Here is a 26,491-nt window from a genome sequence, read left to right on the forward strand (position 1 = left end):
GCCCCCTGCACCTGGACCCCCACCCCACTGACCCATCAACCAGCTGCACCCAGATCCTCACCCCACCAAGACCTTCTCTCCCAGCACCCGAACCTCCCCACTGATCCCCCCCCACCCAGACTCCTCCTACTGAGTCTGACCCCCAGACCTCCCACCACTGAGCCCCAACCACCCTCACCTGGACCTCCTTGCAGAGTCCCATTCCCCCTGCATCCAGACCCCTCACTGAACCGCCTGCACACAGATAGCCCCACACAGAAACCTCTCACACCACACCTTGATCCCCCCACACTAAACCCTCCACACTTGGATCCTGCTGGGCTGAGCCTGCCTGCCCCATACCTGGATCAGGAACTAGGGCTGGATGTGCATTCAAAACTCAGTCCCTTTCACTTGCTATCTTGGTGTGCCTAGCACAGAGGGGCAGGGCCCTGGGGTGTTTCTGGGGTAGGGCCTGCCCTTGTGCTCTGTCAGGGTCGGGTGCAATCTCACCACCGAGTCCATATCCTGAAGAGGATGGGGGCTGAAGGGTGATCTCTCACCTCTGTGCAGCCAGTGGCCTGTGCTCCCCACTGCCATGATGGAGCTTCCACATTTCTATATTGACAAATAAAGTATATAGAATTTTGAAATATTGTGCACAGAATTTTTTTTTGGCACAGAATTCCTTTAGGAGCAGAAAGTGCAGGGTACACTGGATTGTATACGTGTTCTTCAAGTTGTATCAAAGAGGACTGATCAGCCTGAGGATATGCTTTGATGAACTTGTGTGCCCAGATGTAGCAATTACATAAGTTAGTACAAATTGACAGTTAGGAAATGCCTATAATTGATACGGAAATCTTAAAGGTATCAGTGAAAAATCTATGGTGAGTAAGATTAAGGACAAGAAGAAGGAATTCTTTAAATATATCAGGAACAAAGAAAGATCTAGCAATGGTATAGGTTCAATACTAAAAGAGTCTAGTAAAGTTGTCAATCATGATGTAGATAAGACAGAAGTATTAAAAAAAATCTGTTCAGTATTTGGAAAGAATACTGAAGCAGGATGAATACTGAAGAAGCAGGATGATGTATTCAAATCTTACAGAGACAAGGAAATACATCCTATTCCATCAGGAACTAGGGAGGATATTAAATAGCAACTATTAAACATGAGCATTTTTACACTGATAGAACCAGATGATGTGCACCCAAGAGCTATAAAAAGAATTGGAAGTCATGGAAGATGGAAGACATTCCAGAAGACTGGAAAAGGGCAAATATAATGTCAATCTATAACAAGGGAAATAAGGTCCATCCAGCCAAGTATCCTGTCTACCAACAGTGGCCAATGCCAGGTGTCCCAGAGGGAGTGGACTTAACAGGTAATCATCAAGTGATCTCTCTCCTGCCATCCATCTCCACTCTCTGACAAACAGAGGCTAGGGACACCATTCCTTGTCCACCCTGGCTAATAGCCATTAATGGACTTAACCTCCATGAATTTATCCAGTTCTCTTTTAAACCCTGTTATAGTTCTAGCCTTCACAACCTCCTCAGGCAAGGAGTTCCACAGGTTGACTGCGTGCTGAGTGAAGAAGAACTTGCTTTTATTTGTTTTCAACCTGCTGCCCATTAATTTCATTTGGTGGCCCCTAGTTCTTCTATTATGGGAACAAGTAAATAACTTTTCCTTATTCACTTTCTCCACACCACTCATGATTTTATATACCTCTATCATATCCCCCCTTAGTCTCCTCTTTTCTAAGCTGACAAGTCCTAGCCCCTTTAATCTCTCCTCATATGGGACCTGTTCCAAACCCCTAATCATTTTAGTTGCCCATTTCTGAACCTTTTCTAATGCCAGTATATCTTTTTTGAGATGAGGGGACAGTATTCAAGATGTGGATGTACCATGGATTTATATAAGGGAAATAAGATATTCTTCTTAAGCCATCAATTTGCAAACCTCTAGAAGATAATAAAGTGATAAATAACAGTCAGCATGGATTTGTCAAGAACAAATCATGTCAAACCAACCTGATAGCTTTCTTTGAAAGGGTAACAAGCATTGTGGATGGGGGGAAAATCTTAGATGTGGGATATCTTGACTTTAGTAAAGCTTTTCATACTGTCTCACGTGACCTTCTCATAAAGAGACTAGAGAAATGCAACCTAAATGGAGCTACTATAAAGTGGGTGCAAAACTAGTTGGAAAACCATTCCCAGAGTAGTTATCAGTGGGTCACAGTCATGCTGGAAGGGCATAATGAGTGGAGTCCCACAGGGATCAGTTCTGGGTCTGGTTCTGTTCAAATCTTCACAAAGATTTAGATAATAGCATAGAGAGTACACTTATAAAGTTTGCAGATGATACCAAGCTGGGAAGGGTTGGAGGATAGGATTAAAATTCCAAATGATCTGAAAAAACTGGAGAAATGGTCTCAAGTAAATAGGATGAAACTCAATAAGGACAAATGCAAAGCACTCCATTTAGGAAGGAGCAATCAGTTGCACACATACAAAATGGGAAATGACTGCTTAAGAAGGAGTACTGTGGAAAGGGATCTGGGGGTCATAGTGGACCACAAGCTAAATATGAGTTAACAGTGTAACACCATTGCAAAAAAACTGAACATCATTCTGGGATGTATTAGCAGGAGTGTTGTAAGCAAGACACGAGAAGTAATTCTTCCACTCTACTCCGTGCTGGTTAGGCCTCAACAGGAGAATTGTGTCAGGTTCTGGGTGCCACATTTCAGGAAAGATGTGGAGAAATTGGAGAAAGTCCAGAGAAGAGCAACAAAAATTATTAAAGGTCTAAACAACATGACCGATGAGGGAAGATTGAAAAAACTGGGTTTCTTTAGTATGGAAAAGAGAAGACTAAGAGGGGACATGATAACCATTTTCAAGTACATAAAAGGTTGCCACAAGGAGGGGGAGAAGAATTTTTCTTCTTAACCCCTGAGGATAGGACAAGAAGCAATGGGCTTAAATTGCAACAAGAGAGGTTTAGGTTGGACATTAGGAAAAACTTCCTAACTGTCAGGATGGTAAAGCACTGGAATAAATTGCATAGGAAGGTTGTGGAATCTCCATCATTGGAGATTTTAAAGAGCAGATTAGACAAACACCTGTCAGGAGTGGTCTAGATCAGTGTTTCCCAAACTTGGGATGCCACTTGTTCAGGGAAAGCCCCTGGCGGGCCAGGCCGGATTGTTTACCTGCTGCGTCCGCAGGTTCAGCTGATTGCGGCTCCCACTGGCTTTGGGAGGTATAGGCCGAGGGACGTACTGGCCGCCGCTTCCTGCAGCCCCCATTGGCCTGCAGTGGTGAACCACGGCCAGTGGGAGCCACGATCGGCCGAACCTGCGGACGCAGCAGGTAAACAAACTGGCCCGGCCCATCAGGGGCTTTCCCTGAACAAGCGGCATCCTAAGTTTGGGAAACACTGGTTTAGATAATAGATAGTCCTTCAATGGCAACATGATAATTTTTAAACTGTCTTTAAGATTTTAAATAGAAAACAGAGAGAAAAACTAGGGCTGGTCTATACTACTAAGTTAGGTCAACCTAGCTATGTCACTCAGGGATGTGAAAAATTCACACCTCAGAGAGAAATAGTAAAGCCAGACTAAGCCCAGGTGTAGACACCACTCCACAGAATTCTTCCATTGATGTAGCTACTACCTCTCAGAGAGGTGTATTTACTACAGCACCTGAAGAACCCTTTCAGTCGCTGTAGTAAGTGTCTATAGTATAGTACTGCATTTCTAGCGCTGACATATCTTTAGATGCCTTAATACTATGGTAGACATGATTGAGCAGATAGAGAAAATACGGAGACACAATAGATAAATCTAATGAGCGCAAAGAGTGGACAGAAACAGCTTTATAATACCATAGTTTATGTGATGCAGAGAGTAGCCAATGCTACTTTTTAGAAAAAAAGAATGAATGTATAACTTTGCTAGAGATTATTAGTCATAGTAGTAAAAAGTTAAATATTTCAGCATTGGTGCTACTTTATACTTGAAATATCACATTGATTTTTGGTGTGCATTCATTTTGAAAATGTTTTGATGAGTGACAGTTAACTTAAATCCTAGATAGAAGAGTATCTACAGAACATTACATATTAAGTTGCTTGAAGCAAAAATAGATTCTTCACAAAGTGTATACTGAGTAGCTAACAAAAAAGTAATTCATGCATTCAAATTCTGCACATACTTACAGTTCTCCTGCCCATTAATTAACCATTGATTTGAGAAATTTCAATTTTCTGATAATAGTTTTATGTGCCATATGATCAACTTCATTAAATTCATATTATTCCATGTGGCAGGACTGGATCTCAATTTCACACCTGCTTAAAACAATTTAACTAAAAGCAATATGTTGATTTTTTTCCTTCCAGGACTATTTTAAAGATTTACAATTGGTATATACTTAAATGCCTAGAGTGGCATATTGCAGGATGAAGTTTATAAGCATTTTTCCACCTCAGTAAAAAATATAAAGTTTTAAATGAGATCATGTTTCTTAATAATGACAATGTTTATATTATTTTAAAGGCAATACAAAAAGGCTCATACATGTACACAAAAATTAACATGAAGGAGTTAATTCCCTGCTATTTCATGTAATGAGGACTACACTGACCCTTTTAAGAGAGAAATCTGTACTTCTGCTATACCAGTGGTTCTCAAACTTTTGTACTGGTGACCCCTTTTACATAGCAAGCCTCTGAGTGTGATCCCCCCTTATAAATTAAAAACACATTTTTATATATTTAACATAATTATAAATGCTGGAGGAAAAACGGGGTTTGGGGTGGAGGCTGACAGCTCACGACCCCTCATGTAATAACCTCATGACCCCCTGAGGAGTCCCGACCCCCAGTTTAAGAACCCCTGTGCTATACCTTTGCCAATATTGGGGAGGAAACAAATATCACCAGATGGATTCTGATGTCCATCCCACACAAGACCTGAAGGAGTTAACGAGTCTAGATGGGCCAATTAACCACCTGGGTTGCACCTGGAGGAGGAGCCAGGGAGTAATGAGGGCTAATTAAAGAGGAAGTTCAGCTATACAGGCTCTGGAGGTAGCTGAGAGTAGAAGAGGGGCTGCAGTGACCCTCAGAGTGAGAAAACACAAGGTATGAAGTAGCTCAGGGATACAGAAGGAAAGTTCAGGACTGTGCAAACCTTGACTGCTTATTGTAGGGTCCCTGGGCTAGAACCCAGTGCAGAGGGTGGGCTTAGGGTTCCCCTGCCAGTCACTGGAGAAATGGTACTGTTAAGGGGACAGTGAAAGAGAAGACTGCCTGGGACAGTGGGTCCAGAGAGACTTAGATGCACATGATTTTCCAAGAAGGGGAAAACCACAGTGACCTGGCCAGACGGCCAAGTCATGAAGCAGGTGCAGCTGAATCCCGAGAAAGAGAATGAGAGAGTGATGGAGTGCAACTGCATGAAGGGATGTCGGCTTGGCAGAGCTAATCCCCAGACCTGGCCACAAGGAGGCGCTCCAGCAGTGAGTAGAGCACCCCAGGACATATAAGTAGAGTCCAAAACCCATATTAATGGATCCACTCTGGAGCTATTGGAATAAGGTGAAGGAGCCTTCCTTGACTTTGGACAAGACCTTGGGCAGGAGTGGAACTGCAGGGAAGGCGTACAACAGTCCTTTTGATGAGGTTAGGTGGAAAGCATCTGTCAGTGAACCCAGGTTGTGGCCTGCTCAGGAACAAAAGAGGCAACATTTTCTGTTTGCTGTTGTTGCAAACAGGTCCACTTGGGGAGTTCCCCACTACTGGAAAATGGACCTAGAAATGTCCAGGCAAAGACACCACTCATGATGACCTGTGAACGACCTGCTAAGGCAGTCCGCCAGAGTGTTTTGAACTCTCAGAATGTAAGCCACTTTCAGGGTGATGAAACTGGCAATCCAGAAATTCCAGAGGAGGATTGCATCCTGGCATTACTTTGTCACTTGTCCCCGCCCCCGCCTTGCTTGTTTAAACAGAATATGGCTGTTGTATTGTCTCTGAGTACCAACCAATTCCACTGCACTATGCAGAAGGAATGCCATGTAAGCTAAATGGATGGCCCGAAGCTAGACAGATAGATCCTGGGGTGACCAAAGTCATTGAGTCTGGTGGGAACCGAAGGGAGCTCCCAAATCTAAATCTGATGCCTCTGCAAATAGACTGAGTGACTGTTGTGGAGGGGCAAAGGGAATTCCCTCACAAATATTTTCAGATTCTACGCACCAGTCCAGGGAGGACAGGGCCTGAGATGGTACTTGAACCACCATGTCCGTTTGATGACAGGCTGGTGAATACACTGAGGCTAGCCATCCCTGTAGCTTTCTCAGGTGCAGTCTGGCATGCTGCACGATGTAAGTGCACATCACCATGTCTCTTAGATGCTTGAGGCAGTTCTGAACCATAATGACAGAGTGGGCCTTCGGATCTAAAGCAATGAATCACATTGTTTGGAACCTCCGCTCTGGCAAAAAAGCCCTGCCCTTTGTAGGGTCCAGGACTGCCCCAATGAATTCTGTGATTTGAACAGGAGTCACAGTAGAGTTTTCTGTATTTAATAGAAGCCCCAGAACATCAAAAGTGGACAGAATAGTGGCTACACTGGAAAGTACCTAGGACCTGGACAACCCTCTCACTAGCTAGTCAACCAGGTAAGGGAACACATGGATTCCTGACATTCAAAGCAATGCTGCTAATACATTCATGCATTTAATGAATACGCAAGGAGCAGCTGACAGAGCAAAAAGCAATACTGTGAATTGGTAGTGGGATCCATTGACCATGAATCTGAGAAAATTTCGGTGGATCTAGTCAATCACCATGTCAAAATAACAGGTTTCAGAGGAGCGGCCATGTTAGTCTGTATCCGCAAAAAGAAAAGGAGTACTTGTGGCACCTTAGAGACTAACAAATTTATTTGAGCATAAGGCTTTCGTGAGCTACAGCTCACTTCATCAGATGCATGCAGTGGAAAATACAGTGGGGAGATTTTATATACACAGAGAACATGAAACAATGGGTGTTACCATACACACTGTAACGAGAGTGATCAGGTAAGGTGCGCTATTACCAGCAGGAGAGAAAAAAAAACCTTTTGTAGTGATAATCAAGGTGGGCCATTTCCAGCAGTTGACGAGAATGTGTAAGGAACAGTGGGGGGAGGGGAGAATAAACATGGGGAAATAGTTTACTTTGTGTAATGACACTTCCACTCCCAGTCTTTATTCAAGCCTAATGTAATGGTGTCCAGTTTGCAAATTAATTCCAATTCAGCAGTCTCTCGTTGGAGTCTGTTTCTGAAATTTTTTTTGTTGAAGAACTGCCACTTTTAGGTCTGTAATCGAGTGACCAGAGAGATTGAAGTGTTCTCCGACTGGTTTTTGAATGTTATAATTCTTGACGTCTGATTTGTGTCCATTTATTCCTTTACGCAGAGACTGTCCGGTTTGGCCAATGTACATGGCAGAGGGGCACTGCTGGCACATGATGGCATATATCACATTGGTAGATGTGCAGGTGAACGAGCCTCTGATAGTGTGGCTGATGTGATTAGGCCCTATGATGGTGTCCCCTGAATAGATGTGTGGACACAGTTGGCAACGGGCTTTGTTGCAAGGATAGGTTCCTGGGTTAGTGGTTTTGTTGTGTGGTGTGTGGTTGCTGGTGAGTATTTGCTTCAGGTTGGGGGGCTGTCTGTAAGCAAGGACTGGCCTGTCTCCCAAGATCTATGAGCGTGATGGGTGATCCTTCAGGATAGGTTGTAAATCCTTGATGATGCGCTGGAGAGGTTTTAGTTGGGGGCTGAAGGTGATGGCTAGTGGCGTTCTGTTATTTTCTTTGTTGGGCCTGTCCTGTAGTAGGTAACTTCTGGGTACTCTTCTGGCTCTGTCAATCTGTTTCTTCACTTCAGCAGGTGGGTATTGTAGTTGTAAAAACGCTTAATAGAGATCTTGTAGGTGTTTGTCTCTGTCTGAGGGGTTGGAGAAAATGCGGTTGTATCGTAGAGCTTGGCTGTAGACAATGGATCGTGTGGTGTGGTCTGGATGAAACCTGGAGGCATGTAGGTAAGTATAGCGGTCAGTGGGTTTCTGGTGTAGGGTGATGTTTATGTGACCATTGCTTATTAGCACCGTAGTGTCCAGGAAGTGGATCTCTTGTGTAGACTGGTCCAGGCTGAGGTTGATGGTGGGATGGAAATTGTTGAAATCATGGTGGAATTCCTCAAGGGCTCCATGGGTCCAGATGATGATGATGTCATCAATGTAGCGCAAGTAGAGTAGGGGCATTAGGGGACGAGAGCTGAGGAAGCGTTATTCTAAGTCAGCCATAAAAATGTTGGCATTCTGTGGGGCCATGCGGGTACCCATAGCAGTGCCGCTGATTTGAAGGTATATATTCTCCCCAAATGTGAAATAGTTATGGGTGAGGACAAAGGCACAATGTTCAGCCACCAGGTTTGCCCTGACATTATTGGGGGTACTGTTCCTGACGGCTTCTAGTCCATCTTTGTGTGGAATGTTGATGTAGAGGGCTTCTACATCCATAGTGGCTAGGATGGTGTTTTCAGGAAGATCACCGATGGATTGTAGTTTCCTCAGGAAGTCAGTGGTGTTTCGAAGATAGCTAGGAGTGCTTGTAACATAACTAGCTGTCAGCAAAAGGCCCCTGTTATTTGCAAACAATTTTTACTCAGGAGATGACTAACTCAATGCAACAAACACATGCTTTACAGGATATTTATTCATAAACAGTAACTTGTAAGGTATCTACAGAAAGCTCTCAATTTGTCAAGATTCTTAACCATTGTGAGATATATGTATGGGTAATATTTAATGTATTTATACTGAAAATATGCTGTATGCCCTTGGAGAAGAAATTAGTCACCAGAAGGTAATGTGCCTCGGAGATGAGTCATTCAAGCAAGAGGGAACTGTCACCTCTCTCTAAATCAGCCAGTGAGGTAATGCAAGGTCCTATTGTCTACCCTTGCCACATCTCAGAACAGTCAATGGGAAATCATCAAAGACAATTGCAAATTATCTGAACCACTTGGCAGTAAAAAGGGACATTATAGCTGGCAGGAGATTGCCCTGGCTATGAATAGAGACAAAATTCTGTTTCAGAATAACAAATGGTAGGTATCAGAGTGGTAGCCATGTTAGTCTGTATCAGCAAAAAGAACGAGGAGTACTTGTGGCACCTTAGAGACTAACAAATTTATTTGGGCATAAGCTTTCGTGGGCTAAAACCCACTTCATCGGATGCATGCAGTGGAAAATGCAGTAGGAAGATATATATAAACACAGAGAACATGAAAAAATGGGTGTTGCCATACCCACTATAACAAGAGTGATCAGTTAAGGTGAGCTATTATCAGCAGGAGAAAAAAAACCTTTTGTAGTGATAATCAGGATGGCCCATTTCCAACAGTTGACAAGAAGGTGTGAGTAACAGTAGGGGGGGAATAAGCCTGGGGAAATAGTTTTACTTTGTGTAATGACACATCCACTCCCAGTCTTTATTCAAGTCTAATATAATGGTGTCCAGTTTGAAAATTAATTCCAATTCAGCAGATTCTCATTGGAGTCTGTTTCTGAAGTTTTTTTGTTGAAGAATTGCCACTTTTAGGTCTGTAATCGAGGGACCAGGGAAGTCAAAGTGTTCTCTGACTGGTTTTTGAATGTTATAATTCTTGACATCTGATTTGTGTCCATTTAAATTTAAATTTAAATCAGATGTCAAGAATTATAACATTCAAAAATGAGTCGGAGAAGTTTAGACATATGAGCAACATGGGTGATGTCGTGGTGGGAGACTGCTATAGACCACCAGACCAAGGGGATGAGGTGGATGAGGCTTTCTTCTGGCAACTAACAGAAGTTACTAGATCACAGGCCCTGGTTCTCATGGGAGACTTCAACCACCCTGATATCTGCCAGGAGAGCAATAAAGCAGTGCACAGACAATCCAAGAAGTTTTTGGAAAGTGTAGGGGACAATTTCCTGGTGCAGGTGCTGGAGGAACCAACTAGGGGCAGAGCTCTTCTCAACCTGCTGCTCACAAACAGGGAAGAATTAGTAGGGGAAGCAAAAGTGGATGGGAAACTCGGAGGGAGTGACCATGAGATGGTCGAGTTCAGGATCCTGACAAAAGGAAGAAAGGAGAGCAACAGAATACGGACCCTGGACTTCAGAAAAGCAGACTTTGACTCCCTCAGGGAACTGATGGGCAGGATCCCCTGGGAGAATAACATGAGGGGGAAAGGAGTCCAGGAGAGCTGGCTGTATTTTAAAGAATCCGTATTGAGGTTACAGGGACAAACCATCCCGATGTGTAGAAAGAATAGTAAATATGGCAGGCGACCAGCTTGGCTTAACAGTGAAATCCTTGCTGATCTTAAACACAAAAAAGAAGCTTACAAGAAGTGCAAGATTGGACAAATGACCAGGGAGGAGTACAAATATTACTCAGTTATGCAGGAGTGAAATCAGGAAGGCCAAAGCACACTTGAAGTTGCAGCTAGCAAGAGATGTTAAGAGGAACAAGAAGAGTTTCTTCAGGTATGTTAGCAACAAGAAGAAAGTCAAGGAAAGTGTGGGCCCCTTACTGAATGAGGGAGGCAACCTAGTGACAGAGGATGTGAAAAAAGCTCATGTACTCAATGACTTTTTTTCCTCTGTCTTCATGAACAAGGTCAGCTCCCAGACTACTGCACTGGGCAGCACAGCATGGGGAGGAGGTGACCAGCCCTCTGTGGAGAAAGAAGTGGTTTGACACTATTTAGAAAAGCTGGACGAGCACAAGTCCATGGGGCCAGATGCGCTGCATCCGAGAGTGCTAAAGGAGTTGGCGGATGTAATTGCAGAGCCACTGGCCATTATCTCTGAAAACTCATCGTGACCTGGGGAAGTCCCAGATGATTGGAAAAAAGCTAATGTAGTGCCCATCTTTAAAAAAGGGAAGGAGGAGGATCCAGGGAACTACAGGCCAATCAGCCTCACCTCAGTCCCTGGAAAAATCATGGAGCAGGTCCTCAAGGAAACAATTTTGAAGCACTTGGAGGAGAGGAAGGTGATCAGGAAGAGTCAACATGGATTCACCAAGGGCAAGTCATGCCTGACCAACCTGATTGCCTTCTTTAATGAGATAACTGGCTCTGTGGATATGAGGAAAGCAGTGGACGTGATATATGTTGACTGTAGAAAAGCTTTTGATATGGTCTCCCACAGTACTCTTGCCAACAAGTTAAAGAAGTATGGGATGGACGAATGGACTATAAGGTGGATAGAAAGCTGGCTAGATTGTCGGGCTCAATGGGTAGTGATCAATGGCTCGATGTCTAGTTGGCAGCCGGTATCAAGTGGAGTGCCCCAAGGGTTGGTCCTCGGGCCGGTTTTGTTCAATATCTTCATTAATGATCTGGAGGATGGTGTGGACTGCACCCTCAGCAAGTTTGCACATGACACTAAACTGGGAGGAGTGGTAGATACGCTGTAGGGTAGGGATAGGATACAGAGGGACATAGACAAATTAGAGGATTGGGCCAAAAGAAATCTGATGAGGTTCAACAAGTGCAGAGTCCTGCACTTAGGACGGAAGAATCCCATGCTCCACTACAGACTAGGGACCGAATGGCTAGGCAGCGGTTCTGCAGAAAAGGACTTAGGGGTTACAGTGGATGAGAAGCTGGATATGAGTCAACAGTGTGCCCTTGTTGCCAAGAAGGCTAACGGCATTTTGGGATGTATAAGTAGGGGCATTGCCAGCAGATCGAGGGACGTGATCGTTCCCCTCTATTCGACATTAGTGAGGCCTCATCTGGAGTGCTGTGTCCAGTTTTGGGCCCCACACTACAAGAAGGATGTGGAAAAATTGGAAAGAATCCAGCAGAGGGCAACAAAAATGATTAGGGGACTGGAACACATGACTTATGAGGAGAGGCTGAGGGAACTGGGATTGTTTAGTCTGCGGAAGAGAAGAGTGAGGGGGGATTTGATAGCTGCTTTCAACTACCTGAAAGGGGGTTCCAAAGAGGATGGATCTAGACTGTTCTCAGTGGTAGCAGATGACAGAACAAGGAGTAATGGTCTCAAGTTGCAGTGGGGGAGGTTTAGGTTGGATATTCGGAAAAATGTTTTCACTAGGAGGGTGGTGAAGCACTGTAATGCGTTACCTAGGGACGTGGTGGAATCTCCTGCCTTTGAGGTTTTTAAGGTCAGGGTTGACAAAGCCCTGGCTGGGATGATTTAGTTGGGGATTGGTCCTGCAGGGACCAACTGAGCAGGGGGTTGGACTAGTTGACCTCCTGAGGTCCCTTCCAACCCTGATATTCTATGATTCTATGAACACTTTAATCTCCCTTCTCACTCAATTTCAGACCTAAAAGTCGCAATTCTTCAACAAAAAAACTTCAAAAACAGACTCCAATGAGAAACTGCTGAATTGGAATTAATTTACAAACTGGGCACCATTAAATTAGGCTTGAATAAAGACTGGGAGTGGATGGGTCATTACACAAAGTAAAACTATTTCCCCAGGCTTATTTTTCCCCCTGTTGTTACTCACACCTTCTTGTCAACTGTTGGAAATGGGCCATCCTGATTATCACTACAAAAGGTGTTTTGTCTCCTGCTGAGCTCATCTTACATGATCGCACTCGTTATAGTGGGTATGGCAACACCCATTTTTTCATGTTCTGTGTGTGTGTGTGTGTATATATCTTCCTACTGCATTTTCCACTGCATGCATCCAGTGAAGTGGGTTTTAGCCCACGAAAGCTTATGCTCAAATAAATTTGTTAGTCTCTAAGGTGCCACAAGTACTCCTCATTCTTTTTAAAGGGTAGGTAGATGCAGTCTTAATCCATTCACTGAGGAAACCCCTAAAGGAGTGTGGGGCTTTCATTAACGTTTCCTGGCTCTTGTGAAACCAGCCAGCCCTGCAACAGACCGAACTTGGGGCGGGGGGGGGGGGGGGAGAGTCTACTTTATTACATAGGAAAAGTAACGACTGGGAAGTGTAGACCCAGATTCATGTTTTGTGATTTTGTTTTGTATTGCAACCTGTTGTTTCCACTGCTCTCTCTTGTTTCTCCTTTAATATTTATTCTTTCTTAAATAAACCTACTTTTGTTTTATCATTAGTGCTCACAAGTGCTGCACGGTTTACAGGAGTGGGGGTTTAAGGTAAAACTGGTAAATGGGGCTACCCTGCCCTTTTGGAGGCAGAGGATCTGGAATTTATCTGAGTAGCCAATGTTAGGGGCTTGATATCACGGGGTAACAATTCAAAGGGATTTAGAAATGGGGGTGTATCTATTGTTAAACTGCAAGGCAAAGTTAGTGATGGCATAGCCCAGAAGAGAGCACTTGGGAGGCTGAAAGGCTGGTGGTGTTAGGGAGCTGACACCTAGCTATCACAAGAAAGACTCCCTCACGCTGAAGGCAGGGGGAAGCAAGGTGACTCACAGTCCTGGGTGCTCAAGAACCATCACAAAGGCTAACTGGCAACAGACACTTACTGGGAATAAAAAAGATTGTTTTTAAGAAGGAAAAGAGAGCCTTACATCAATTATTAATTTAAGTAGAAGCTCTTAAATTATGAAAATTAATAAAATAATTGACAAAATTTATAAGATGTATCAGAGGTAGAAAATGTATCACAGGTAGAAATTATAAGATGTACCACAGAAGGAAGATACTATGGTAAGCACCCACAAGACAGAGAGGTATTTATCTATCTAAGCTAGAACAACAACACTTATATTGTACGTCAATTAAAACATAGTTAATTGAGCATTGTGGGGAGGAAGGGGGAAAGAAGAGCAGAAGAATTTGTTTCATAGGGTATAAATTACCTGCAAACAGAACATTGTCTCTGTGGCTGGAGAGCTGTGAACATTACAATCACAGAGTAGTTACGAGGCGGGGCCTTCACAAATCTTCTGAATTTGTCTCCATTCATGCGGATGACTGAGCGTCTTGAGCTCCATTCCATAAGCTGTTCCACTTTTTCCGCTAACAGATTCTGTAATCAAATACAAGGAGGAGGCATGTTAAATACAAGCACCATGGGGCTAAATTCTGTCCTTGTTTGAACATACCCATTAGAAGAATTCTATTCTCCTCATTCGATCTACCTTTAACAGCAATTGAGTTAAAGATTTTTTACAAACATAATTTAATTTGGTTGAAAAAAATTAAACTGATTAAAGTAGACTTGTAAGTTACTAGTTAAGGAAAACATTTTATTTCAAATTCTGGTGAGTACAACACTATTGTACAGGTATCTGTAGAGGAAGAGACACTTGTATGGCCTTCTTAGCATACAACACATGTCATCAATTTCCATTACAAGTAAGATTGTTTCACACAACTGCACAAAGAAAAAACTCATAGAGTATAGTATTATGTTATATTTGTTGTGTAACAGTCAAGTCATAGCAGGGCAATCACGGTCATTCATATCTCAAATTAAAAGAAAAACGGAGCTGGAAGGGCCAGAAAAGCAGCTATATCTTTTCATAACACAATAATTAGTTTAAGTAAAAGCGGAAGAAAAAAAAAAGACAGGATTTCCTTACAAGTGTCTACCATATTGCCACTGCACTTAAGTTATACTTACTAATAAGCATTGGTATTTTATTGTAGACAGGATTGGTACTGTTGTAATAATTGGTCTTAAAAATTTACCCTAATTGTAAGCTCAACTGTAAAAATATGTGAAAGTTCATGAGATGTTACAATAACCTACAATAACAAATGTTGATGGGAAAAGGTACAAAAAGGAAACAGAAAAGCTCAATTAATCAAACCGCAAGGCCTAATGAGCTCATTTAAGAACTGTGTAAAGATCATACTTGGTAAACAACAAAAATGTGGAACCAGAAATCAGTGAACCAGAATTGGTCTGTCGGAAACTAGGCCTAATTGGTGGACAAAGTAATGAAGGGACGGGTTATTTCACCCACCATTCCTTTGTGAGTCCTTAAAAAAATACTTTGGGGAGAAAAACAGGCTATTGGAGCAAGCTTCGCCATCATAGCTGCCATCCTCACAAACTCCTGAGACTCCAGGCCTTCATCATTCTGATCCTGAGAGATGTCCTATCCAGAACAGGCCAGAAAGGCACCCAGATGACATCACCACCTCCACTGGCTCCAGCTGAATCCCAAACATCACCTGGGAGGAAATGGGATCAGACTTTATCAACAACAGCTCCAGGCCATTGCAACGAACTTCTCTTTTCCCCCAAAAGGACAGTTATTGAGTTATTGCCATCTTTGAAACCACCTAAGAGACTGTCAGACAAGGGTTTTGTCCTATTAAAAACTCTCTCCAGTTAAAGGGAAAGGGAACAAGAAATACTGTTAAAATGAAAGCCTTATTTAATACTTTACATTTCAAATGCTTTAACTGTTTGTCCTCCTTTTCTTTATCTTTAATAAAAGGTTAAAACGATTTTAATGGTGTTTCCCATGGTACTAAGCAGGCTGAGGTTTCTGTATACTAAACCCTGAACCTTATTTAACACTACTTAATGTTGGACAGTGAGTAACTGGGTTATGCCATCTTTGGGACCCTATGTTCCATCTAAATTAATACAACAGTATCACAGCCTATTATTAAGTTTGCCCAACATTTCCTATAAGATCTCATTTTCAGTTGCTTATAACTTTGCTAAACTTTACCATTCAGGCTGAAATTTTCCATTGCATGTGTCTGTCTCAGGCTGATGTCTTGGAAAAATTAGCCAAAACAGTTCAGCTGCTTCTGAGAATGAGGCTATGAACAAAACACATTTTCCCCCCACGTTGAAAAATTCTGGTAATCTCTTTTGAGAAGCTCTAGCATCTCCATACTTTGGAGAAGGGATGTGAAATTTGGCAGGCAGTGACCTTTATGTCAAGAATGTGCATTTTCCCAAACCTGTGAATAATTCACCTAAATTTAGCCAAATTATAAGCCTCTGAAAAATTAGAGTTTTCACATGCTCATTAGATTTATTAAAGATTTGCAGCTATACTCCCTGAAGAATCAGTTGGCATTGAGCTTGCTCCAGAACCTGACTGAGCATGATTTTCCCTGCAATTGCAGAGCTGCTGCAGAGTGGGCTGAGGCTGGGTATCAGAACTGAGTGAAGGCAGTCTGTCTCTCTCATGTTCTCAATTTGCCCGTGCTGGCAGCGTGGAGGGGGAAACTTACCTAATTCAGAAGCAGGGGGGACAAGTGGCAGACCAAAAAGGCAGAGGCATAGATTAGGATAAGGATCCTGAGGCAAGACTAGGAGTGGAGGTTGGCAGGGATGGGGAGAGAGAAATTAGGACTAGGAGATGGCATGGTGGTGGGGCAACTGGGAGCCAGGATAGAGTGCAAAGATTGGGACTGCCTGGGCAAGGAGACAGGAAGAAGAACTGGGTGGGGAGAGCAAGACTGAGATAAGATGAGGAGCTGAGGAAGTGGGGGAGACAGACTGGGAACCACTAGAGTGTGGGTGGGGGGGAAGAAGTAGGGGAAGGGACAACAGATAAGAGCTGTAGTGTAGGAGGAGAACTTGGATTGGCTGATCAAAATATTGGACAAGAAATTTAGCGAAGGAGACTGACTAGGATTGGGAGCCAACGAGGAAGGGGGAATGTGGGGGGCGGTTGTGAGGGAGTGCGACTGGAGATAGGAGCAGGGAGAAAAGCAGATCAGGTGAGAAGTGACGAGAGTCAGTGAACTGGGCCTGAGATGGGAATTCTGAGGAGTGCAGACCGAGATTGGCTAGATGAGAAGAATAGAACAGAGTTGAGAACCCAAAGGATGGGGAAGAGGCAAGATGGGGACAGGAACAGATTGGAAAGGATGCAGCAGAAGAAGTCAAGCTTGGGGCAAATGATCAAAAAAGTCTGTGCCCAGTAGAGAACACTCCCCTCCAGAGCCTGAAACAGAACCTAAATTCCCGAGTTTCACCATTCAGTAAATATTTGTGAAACCCACTAGTGAAGTATCTCATCTTGCATTATTGCTCCACGTAGAGGATGACAACCTACTATTGCCATCAGTTACTCTGTTAGCTAAAGTGGCAAATGTCTGTGCAGTGGATCTAAACATTCTAATCCTGCTGCTGAACCATGTTGGTGTCTATTTGATACCACATGGATTTATTTTTCTGTTTGTTTTTTTTTTTTAAATCTAGGAAATTACACAAAAAGCTATGCTAAAAGTACATTATTAAGGTCCCAAAGTCAAGCACTCAAAAGTTAGGAAATGCCAGAAATAAGGATGTCTGTGAACCTTAATTCAGTCCCTGGTGTGAATGCATTATGAAACAATCTATTAAATTACATGATCACATACTACTTTTTCACAGAACCCCCAACCTCTTTCAGTGTGCAGGAAGGACCTGCTCTGGGGATCAGTCACAATTGTGTAGTAAAGAAGGATGTTCGTAGGACCCCTGCCTCATTTGTGGCATAAGTTGGAAGATGCTTAGTGAATGAGACAGGCAACACACTTCTCAGTGCACGAAGAGAAAAGATGGTCTAATGGTTAAGGAAGCTGAATGCTTTTCTGGGGAATTTGATTCTATCGCTGCCTCTGGCCACAGAGTTGCTGTGTGATGCTGGACAAATCACTTAACTCAATCTTTTCACAGTTGATCACTAATTGTGTGTTCCTCATTTTATGAGTACCTGACTTGATGCCTTAGTGTCTGATTTGCAGAAGTTCTGAACCCTGCAATTAAAGTCAATTGTTACTGTGCTTTGAACATGTAAAAGGTTATATAATGCTAAGTACTCTGAAAAATCAGGTCCTAAGTGTCTCAAATTAGGCACCCAAAATTAGTGGATACTTTTAAACAATCACTCTGTGCCTCATCCCCCACTGTAAAACAGAGATAACACCATCCCCTCATCTCACAGTGGTCTTGAAGATAAGTGAAGATTTGTGAAGCACTCAGATGCTACACAGATGAGCACCACAGAAAAGCCCATGAAGTACTTAATACTTAAAACCGTCTCCAAAGTAGGGTTTGAATAGCGTGTAGTAAATAATGCCTTGGTCGATACACTGAACAAAGAGAAAACAAAATATTGAATAATTGCTCATTAATTGAGCACCATCCATCCTGTAAACTGATGGATAGAGGCCTGCGCAGATACACATTTATATCCGCGGATATAAATTGGTATCCATGGAACCGCAGTGGCAAAAGGAGTTGAACGTGGGGCCACCACTCCCAGGAGCCAGCACCCCGCACCGGCAATTCCTCTGGCATGGCTGTACCGCTCACAACCTTGCCCCCGTCCCTTCCATGCAGCTGTCTGTGTCTCCTGCGGGGGCAGTACGGCCATGCCAGAGGAGCTGCCGGCGCGGGGCGCTGCCTCCTGGGCATGGCAGCCCTAAGTTCTGCTCCTTTAGCCACTGAGGTTCCCGGAAAGCCCTGCGGTTTTGTGGATACTGATTTATATCCCCGCAAGGCTCTACTGATGGAGGCAGTGGTCCTTATGTAAAAAAATATTATGTGATTTTGTAATTAAAGACTGTATAATAATGCATGTGCATTCACAAGGTGGGTGAATGAAGACTGCATATGCAACTTTAATTCTGGCATTTTCTAACTTTTAAGTGCTTGACTTTGCATCTTTAATGTCCTTTTTAATGTAGTTTTGTATTTGTAATATGCATTTATTTTCATTGAGCATGTATAGTAATTAACAGTCATTACAAATGAGCATTCCTTCAAAAGATGTACAACAGCAGTCAAATAATTCTGCCCATACAAGTCTGTTTATTAGGCAGTGCTCTTAGTGACCACTACAATCAGCGCCCACCTGTTCTTCAACTCCATGTCTGTAGTTTGCTATGGCATCCATGCTATTCTGCATAATTGTGTTCCAGAATTTGAACTTTCATTAAAAAAAGCATTGCTAGCAGTTGTGGAAATAAATGTTTTCAAGACTGAGTGTGAATTGATGCAGTGTCACTTGCCTAGGGCTATGTCTACTCTTCAAATGCTGTAGTTAATCCACCTTCCCAGGAGGCAGTAGCTAGGTTGACAGAAGAATTCTTCCCACCTACATAGTGCTCTCTGTACCGGGGGTTAGGTCAGCATAGTTATGTATCTAAGGGGTGAGAATTTCCCTGGAGAGATGTAGCTATGCTGATGTAAATTTCCAGTGTAGAGCAGCCCTAAGTCTGCAAAGAGCTTAAAGCAATAGTTCAGATGTGAATATCCAACTGATCCCACTCAAGCCCACTTAAGAGACAGAGTCCATGACCATAGTATTGGGCAGTTTTTAAAGACGTCATGAAATTCTGTATTTCTGCCAGCATCCAGTGTTTTGTTTTCTTTCTCCCAGCCCCTTTGGGACCTGCCTGCAGCTCCTCATGCTCTCTAGTTTTCTTCATAGGGAAGTTAATTGGATTACAGTGTGCACTGCCTGCACTGTTCCATGGAGCTGAGCTCACTCCTCCAGAATTTACAGAATGTGCCCTTGACAGTTTAAAGGAGCTCAGTCCCTGTCTTTTTCAGCCAACATAATACAGTGCAGAGGGCACAAGACTGAAGTCGGAAGATATGGATTCTATTCCGGACTCTGCCACTGACCTGACCTGCTATGTGACCTTGGGTAAGTCTTAGTTTCCCCATTCCTAAAATGGAGAAGATATTGGCTTTCCTTTGTAAAGTGCTTTGAGATGTATGAACAAATAGTATTAATACTGTCACTCCCAATTCAGCAGTTTAGGAGTGTGGTATTTCCACCATTATTTAACTAACAGGGCTCCTCAGCTCTCCCCATTTAGAAGCAGACTGTTAGCTGATTTTCAGCAGTGGGATTCTATGGAGGAGTACTAATGAAGGCATAAAAGGGGTTACCTATCTTTCAGAACTCCTGTTCTCCAAATAGGCTTACCTTCATAAAGCCATATTGATCATCCCAACTTCCTCACTATCACTTGGCTTTTCAAGGTAGAGATGAACTGCCGAATGTTAGGTGGGGCAGGGCTGTTTATATTCTCAGTCAAAAGGCTGATGGAAGCACACACCTGTGCCCCCAAATGGTACTGCTGTAATAAAGATTCTATGGCCTCAGGTACACTTCAACAACAGGGCTCTGTGGAGGCACACTCATGAAGGAGAGCTTATATTCTAGCTTTCTATAGCCATACTTCCAAGAATAATGTCCCAGAACAGAGGCCTCTGGCTGTCTGGCCTTTTCCAGCAGTGTAAATAAATAGGGCAGCCACCTATCCAGTCTATGCTGAAATTCATCTAGGTTCTATAGTCTGGGAAAGAAGAAAGTACACAGCCCTAATTCAAAATACCTCTGTTAATTTTCCTTATGTTTTTATTTGCCAAACAAAAATATTTGGGCTTTATTACTGCCAATCAATAACAGCCAAAATCCTGCACTGATCTACATCCAGTGTAACTCCATCGGCTTCAACCTCTACAATAAGGGAGGTTGCATGAGGTGTAAATTAGCACAGAATTTAGCCCTGGATATACAGTAGTTGGGATCTGGAGTCTTTTACTTTGCATGGGTGGGGAATAAAGTTTACAGCTAGTAATTTTGAAGAGTAAATACTGAAAGATGTTTCTACCACCACAAATCCTGAATCAGTAATTTAAAATATCAAATTTATTTTCACCCTATTAAGTCCTGAAAACAAAAGGAAATGTTCATGCCTACAAAATGGTGTTCTGTGATTTAGAGCCACCAGTCTTAAGGATAGGTTCTTGATGGATTTACAATTCTGTTCATCACAAGCATGCAGATGAACAAATCAATAAAAATAATTTTCCTGCCAAAATAAATATTTGCTGTTTTGCTTACATGGGGGAACTACTGGAGTTCTTTCCTAAGAGAAACAAACAGAACAGATTAAAAAGAAACCTACCCTTTGCTACATTTACTCAAAACAGGGCATGATTCAAATTGTATTATCTGAATTAAACAGTTTACAGGTACGAAATATCTTATTTCTATTTCAAAAGATATACCAATTTTGGATGATGTGCTCTAGCTAGTAATGTTCAATAAAAATGCAAGAGCTGAACTAACAGCAGCATAGAAAATATGATTTCCCTGTGCTACATTCATTGAAGCTAAAAGATGAAGTCTGTAGAAACTAATGAAAGGATAGAAAGATTTTCAAGTTTTCACCTTGCAACCATAGATTCCTTTTTGCCCTGTATGGCTCCCAGAGACAAAGGAATTTGTTTCCAGCAAAATGGGATAGAGACCCCTTACTGATATGTTACAGATCTCTGAGAGCACTAGCAGAGGACTGTAGGCTGCTTGACTACCAGAAACATGAGAAACAAGTATCATATGCACAGATCCTAGGAACTATTCCTGCCAAAGTATAAATGACCTAACAAAGGCACAGTTTCCTTGATATTTTCAAATCTGCCCAGATACAAAACCACAGTATCAAGTAGGACATATATAATGGTGTAGTCTCTGAAACTCGCTCAGACGTTAGTGGGTTTATTTTTAAAACCATCAGAAAACGTACTGCAAGTACAGTATTCTAAAAACCAGAAACAACTATAACTTTGCAATCTGCTTCAATGACACTGAAGGATTCCAACTCTCCTAAAAAATAAGACTTTCATTCAGTACATAGAGTGATAACCTGCTCCACTGAAATCAGTGAAAACCGCTTTGATTTCAAGGGGGCCAGGATTTCACACAGGCTTCTGAGAAACTGCTTATTAATAATATCCTGGCACTTTCTGGTTTCTTGCTATCCCAGGATGTCTCTTTTCATAACATCGCTGATACCAAAGATCTTCCTGTAACTCAGGATATCTGATCTCAGAAGCAAACTAGGAAGTGCTAGGAGAATTTCAAAAACTGAAGAAGGCTTTTTTTAGTTATCTAAAAACCTATTTACAGTATGTGCTTAACTGAGTTTTCATTTTAACTTTATATTTTAAAATCTGACTGCTTGAGCTCTGGAAGTCAGACATATTTCAGGTTATGCTTATAGCTTTGACTTCAGATCATGTGCTGAAAGTGACATCTACTTTTCTGTCACTGCGCTCAGACAAACATTTCCACTTAAGGAAAAATAAGTGTTTTGACACATGCTGTTTCTGTTGGGACCCACTTCAGTGATTTCATGCTTCAGGAAATCTGTATAATTTCCATGAAACATTCAAAGAATTGTTTTGTGCTATGACAAGGCCAAACTGTCAGGACTTTCTCTTATTTAGTATGTAAGGAGAACACCTTAATCGGTTTAGGTTCTTTCCAGTTGGAAACAATTACTCATAAGCAAAGAGGTTTTAGAGAATTAATATTTCATGGATTAAAAATGTCCTGTGTGAGTTGTATCTCTCATGAATAAATTCCTCTTCTTGAAAAGTGGCTGTGTCCTGTATGGGAAAGGATAGTGGGGTAATTGCTGACAGAAAGCACTAACAGGAAATGCCCTGCTGATTTTTTTTTTTAAATAATCTGATTCTAACACTTGGCAAGGGCACTGTTTGAAAAGGCAGCAGTCTAGCTCAAAGTATCCCTCCTGTGGGCTGTTCTGACTCAGATTAAACAATAAGAACAGGAGTACTTGTGGCATCTTAGAGACTAACAAATTTATTAGAGCATAAGCTTTCGTGGGCTACAGCTCACTTCATCGGATGCACAGAATGGAATGTATAGTAAGAAGATATATATATACATACAGAGAAGATGGAAGTTGCCATACAAATGGTAATAAGCTAATTAATTAAGATGAGCTATTATCAGCAGGAGAAAAAACCTTTTGTAGTGATAATCAAGATGGCCCATTTAGACAGTTGACAGGAAGGTGTGAGGATACTTAACATGGGGAAATAGATTCAATATGTGTAATCACCCAGCCACTCCCAGTCTCTATTCAAACCCAAGTTAATGGTATCTAGTTTGCATATTAATTCAGGCTCAGCAGTTTCTCCTTGGAGTCTGTTTTTAAAGCTTTTCTGTTGCAGAATTGCCACCCTTAAGTCTTTTACTGAGTGGCCAGAGCAGTTGAAGTGTTCTCCTACTGGTTTTTGAATGTTATGATTCCTGATGTGTTGTTGTACCCAACTGGTCCCAGGATGTAAGAGAGCCAAAAAGGGTCAGGTAGTATGTTTTATTGGACCAAATTCTGTTGGTGAAAGAGACAAGCTTTCAACCACCACAGAGCTCTTCTTCTGGTCTGGGAAAGGTATTCAGGGAATGTCACAGCTAAATACAAGGTAGAACAGATTGTGAAGCATAAAGAGTTAACACATGTTGCAAGAAACCATTCAAATAAAGGCTGTGAGCAATTAACACTTCTGCAGTCACAGGACACAGGAGAGTTAGTGGGTTACAGATAACTATAACAAGACATAAAACCAATATCTCTATTAATTCTATTATTTTTCACATCTAGCAGAGTTAGGCTTTTCTTTTGAAAATATTGTGCAGGTTTCCTTTGAAGATGAGTACAGAGAAGTCAAATATGGAATGATCATTTTGTGAAAAGTATACGCCCCTGGATAGTGCTTAATTTGTGCCAGGGCTTGCCAGGACTGAGACCCGGCACCTCTAGACTTGGCGGTTCATAGTCCTGGCACCTCTGGGCTTGCTGCATCAGTTATCAATGTAAGCTCCCTTCTTGTCTACTGTTGGGAATGGGCCACTTCCATCCTGATTGAATTGGCCTCATTAGCACTGACCCCTCACTTGGTAAGGCAACTCCCAACTTTTCATATGCTGTATTTTTATACCTGCCTACTGTATTTTCCACTCTATTCATCTGATGAAGTGGGTTATAGCCCACAAAAGTTTATGCCCAAATAAATTTGTTAGTCTCTAAGGTGCCACAAGGATTCCTCACTGTTTTTCCCCGTGGAGCGTCCTTGTTTGGTGAAGGTGGTTTTAAGCTTGTGAAGACCAAGACTATAACAGGGTTCAAAAAAAGCACTAGGTAAGTTCATGAAGGATAGGTCCATCAATGGCTATTAGCCAGGATGGACAGGGATGGTGTCAATAGCCTCTGTTTGCCAGAAGCTGGGAATGGGTAACAGGGGATGGATCACTTGATTACCTGTTCTGGTCATTCCCTCTGGGGCACCTGGCATTGGCCACTGTCAGAAGACAGAATACTGGGCTAGATGGACCTTTGGTCTGACCAGTATGGCCACTCTTATGTTCTTAAGGTGTGTATCCCAGACTTTCTCCTTGAAGCACATTCTGTGGTATCTGAGTGCCCGGTTTGGCATGGACCTGGACACACCAACACAAGGTGGCACCAGATCCTACCATAACAGATGCAAAACCTGCAGCTATAATTCCACTGCTATGAATGAATGCACCCTTTAAACTACAAAATGAGCATTTCCTGCCTTTTTTCCTTTGTTTATCCATTATTTGTAAGTGTATTCAGAGGCCCAAGAAACAAAATATCAACCTGCCTCCTGCTGTAGTGCAGCAATAGAAGTGCCTCCTGGTGAGAACGTATTACCAGTATATTAATTGGTTTAGCAATCTACCTGTAACTAGAGAGAGCAAGTCAAATCACTGAAGCCTGAGATGAAGTATGATGTACCACTTTACTAATAAAATGAAAATGTTGTTACATAATCCATGCATTCAAACTATACTATGGACAGAAATTCTGAAAGTGCATTTAAAATAATCCTTTATGTGTCTTCTACCCATCGTTATGTTTAGTTTACATGTTTTGAATAATAGTTTTATATAGAGACATTAGTCAGGATTCTGGGCTTCACAGAGAATCCTCTTGGGCTAGCTGCTTCCCACCCATATTCCAGACTAGGAAAAATCCCAAGCATCTGAAGAAACACTGCAGACTACCAGCAATGCTTACATCTATTCTATACAGGTTCACATACTGCGATCACCAACATAGTGTCTGAGGGCCTTCCAACAGTACATTAAGCAATGTGATCTGTCATGTACTGTTTGTTCTCTTGTCTTCTCCCCAGAGGAAGGCGTATGTGGAATGTATTGTTGTGATACCATGCATACTTTGTGTTAGTTTATTTTATACAAATATTGTTAGGGACCAGGACATGGCTGGTCATGCCTAATGGTCAGAGCAGGATTCAGGTGCCAGGAAGCTCAGATTAGGATCAAAACCAGAATCAGAGGCCAGATACCTGAGCCAAGGGGCAAGACAGAGTCAGAGTCTGGAATGGGAGCCAAAGATCAGAACTGGAGTCAGAGGCCAAAGTCAGGGCCAAGAATCAGAGCCAGAATCAAAGTCAGAGAATTGAGCCAAGGTTTGGAGCCAGGGTCAGAAGTTAGGCAAGAAGGCAGGGTCCAATGAAGCAGACATCCAGAAGCTCACTCAGCTGCATGGACAACTTCCTATGCCTCTTTACAGCTTAAAAAGCACAGCCGGAGTAATCAGTGGGGCTGGGTGTTCCTCCAGGCAGGATTCTTGTGGACAGTGCCTCTGGTGGGGCTATGGTTCCATTAGTCCTCAGCCCACCAGGTAGTAGCAAGCTGACAGATGGCAGCTGGAATAGGAGGGTTGCCTGGAGACCAATCGATCCTCACAAAGGTATCAATTGCTATGTGTGTGTTAGAGAAAGCAAGACCAAAGAAATGTGCCTTGACTTGGAGCAGAAAGGTAAGGTTTGTGATGGTCTTTTAGTTCCTGGGGACAGTTAATTCCACAGTCTCAACTGCCCGCATGCACCCCCTGCCTCCCACAGTAGTTCTGTCTCCTGGCACAGGCTAGCTTTCCCCTTATTGTAGAAAGTTCAATTGTGTCAGTATAGCATAATTGTGGGCAGCAGTCTTTGTCCATTGAGCTTGAGCAGTCTTTGTCCTTTGAGCTTTAAACAATCTTTTGGATATCATGGGCCTAGGCCACTTTGAAGATAAGTAACAAGTACTTGATATGAAATTCTATGGGAAGCCTCTGTAGAGAGCAGAGGACAGAGTGGATGTGTCTGCAGTGGCCTGTTCTGCCAAGGAGACAAATGCCAGCATTCTGTACTAGTTAGAGTTCCCTAAATGCTGAAATCTTCATGCCCAGGTATACCGAATTGCTGTAATCAAGCTGAGAAGTGACAAAGGCATGAATAAATGAATCCAGGTCTTCGTCCACAAGGATGGGACAGACTCTTCTAGCCAAGCGGAGATGGTAGAAAGTATTACTCATGGATGCTGCTGTGCAAAAGCTCAGTGTCAGCTAGGAATCCAAGAGCACTCCTACAGTATGGACTGAACTGATCAGTGGTGGGTGGGTATCTTCAGCCACTGGAGAATTCAACATGGCTGCAAGCTCTTCAAAGTATCTTCCTCTGCCCACCAGCATCACCTTTGTCTTCCTTGGGTTCAGCTTCAGCAAGCTGTGGATACAGTCTTTTTCTTCCACCCCTTCTTGTTTGGAATAAGAGAGGGCATCTGTTGTTTTGACCCATTGAAGTGCCTGTATCTTGTTTCACTGATCGAGAGATATAAACAGTTGATCT

At 42.6% G+C, this 26,491-nt stretch overlaps 1 protein-coding gene across 3 annotated transcripts in view; it reads right to left on the reverse strand.

Annotated features, from left to right (window-relative positions):
- The window catches only part of TUSC3 (tumor suppressor candidate 3), a 293,191-nt gene that overhangs the window by 173,741 nt on the left and 92,959 nt on the right, over positions 1 to 26,491 (reverse strand). For 2 of the 3 annotated variants that reach the window (XM_074951349.1, XM_074951347.1), the window contains exon 2: positions 13,893 to 14,062. In XM_074951349.1, coding sequence (XP_074807450.1) covers positions 13,893 to 14,062 — 170 coding nt within the window. Of the gene's footprint in view, positions 1 to 13,892; positions 14,063 to 15,005; positions 15,217 to 26,491 lie in introns of all 3 variants that reach the window. The other variant, XM_074951348.1, reaches the window with a different exon arrangement.

The sequence above is a fragment of the Natator depressus genome, chromosome 4 (assembly GCF_965152275.1).
Source record: "Natator depressus isolate rNatDep1 chromosome 4, rNatDep2.hap1, whole genome shotgun sequence".
Lineage (NCBI taxonomy): Eukaryota > Metazoa > Chordata > Testudines > Cheloniidae > Natator > Natator depressus.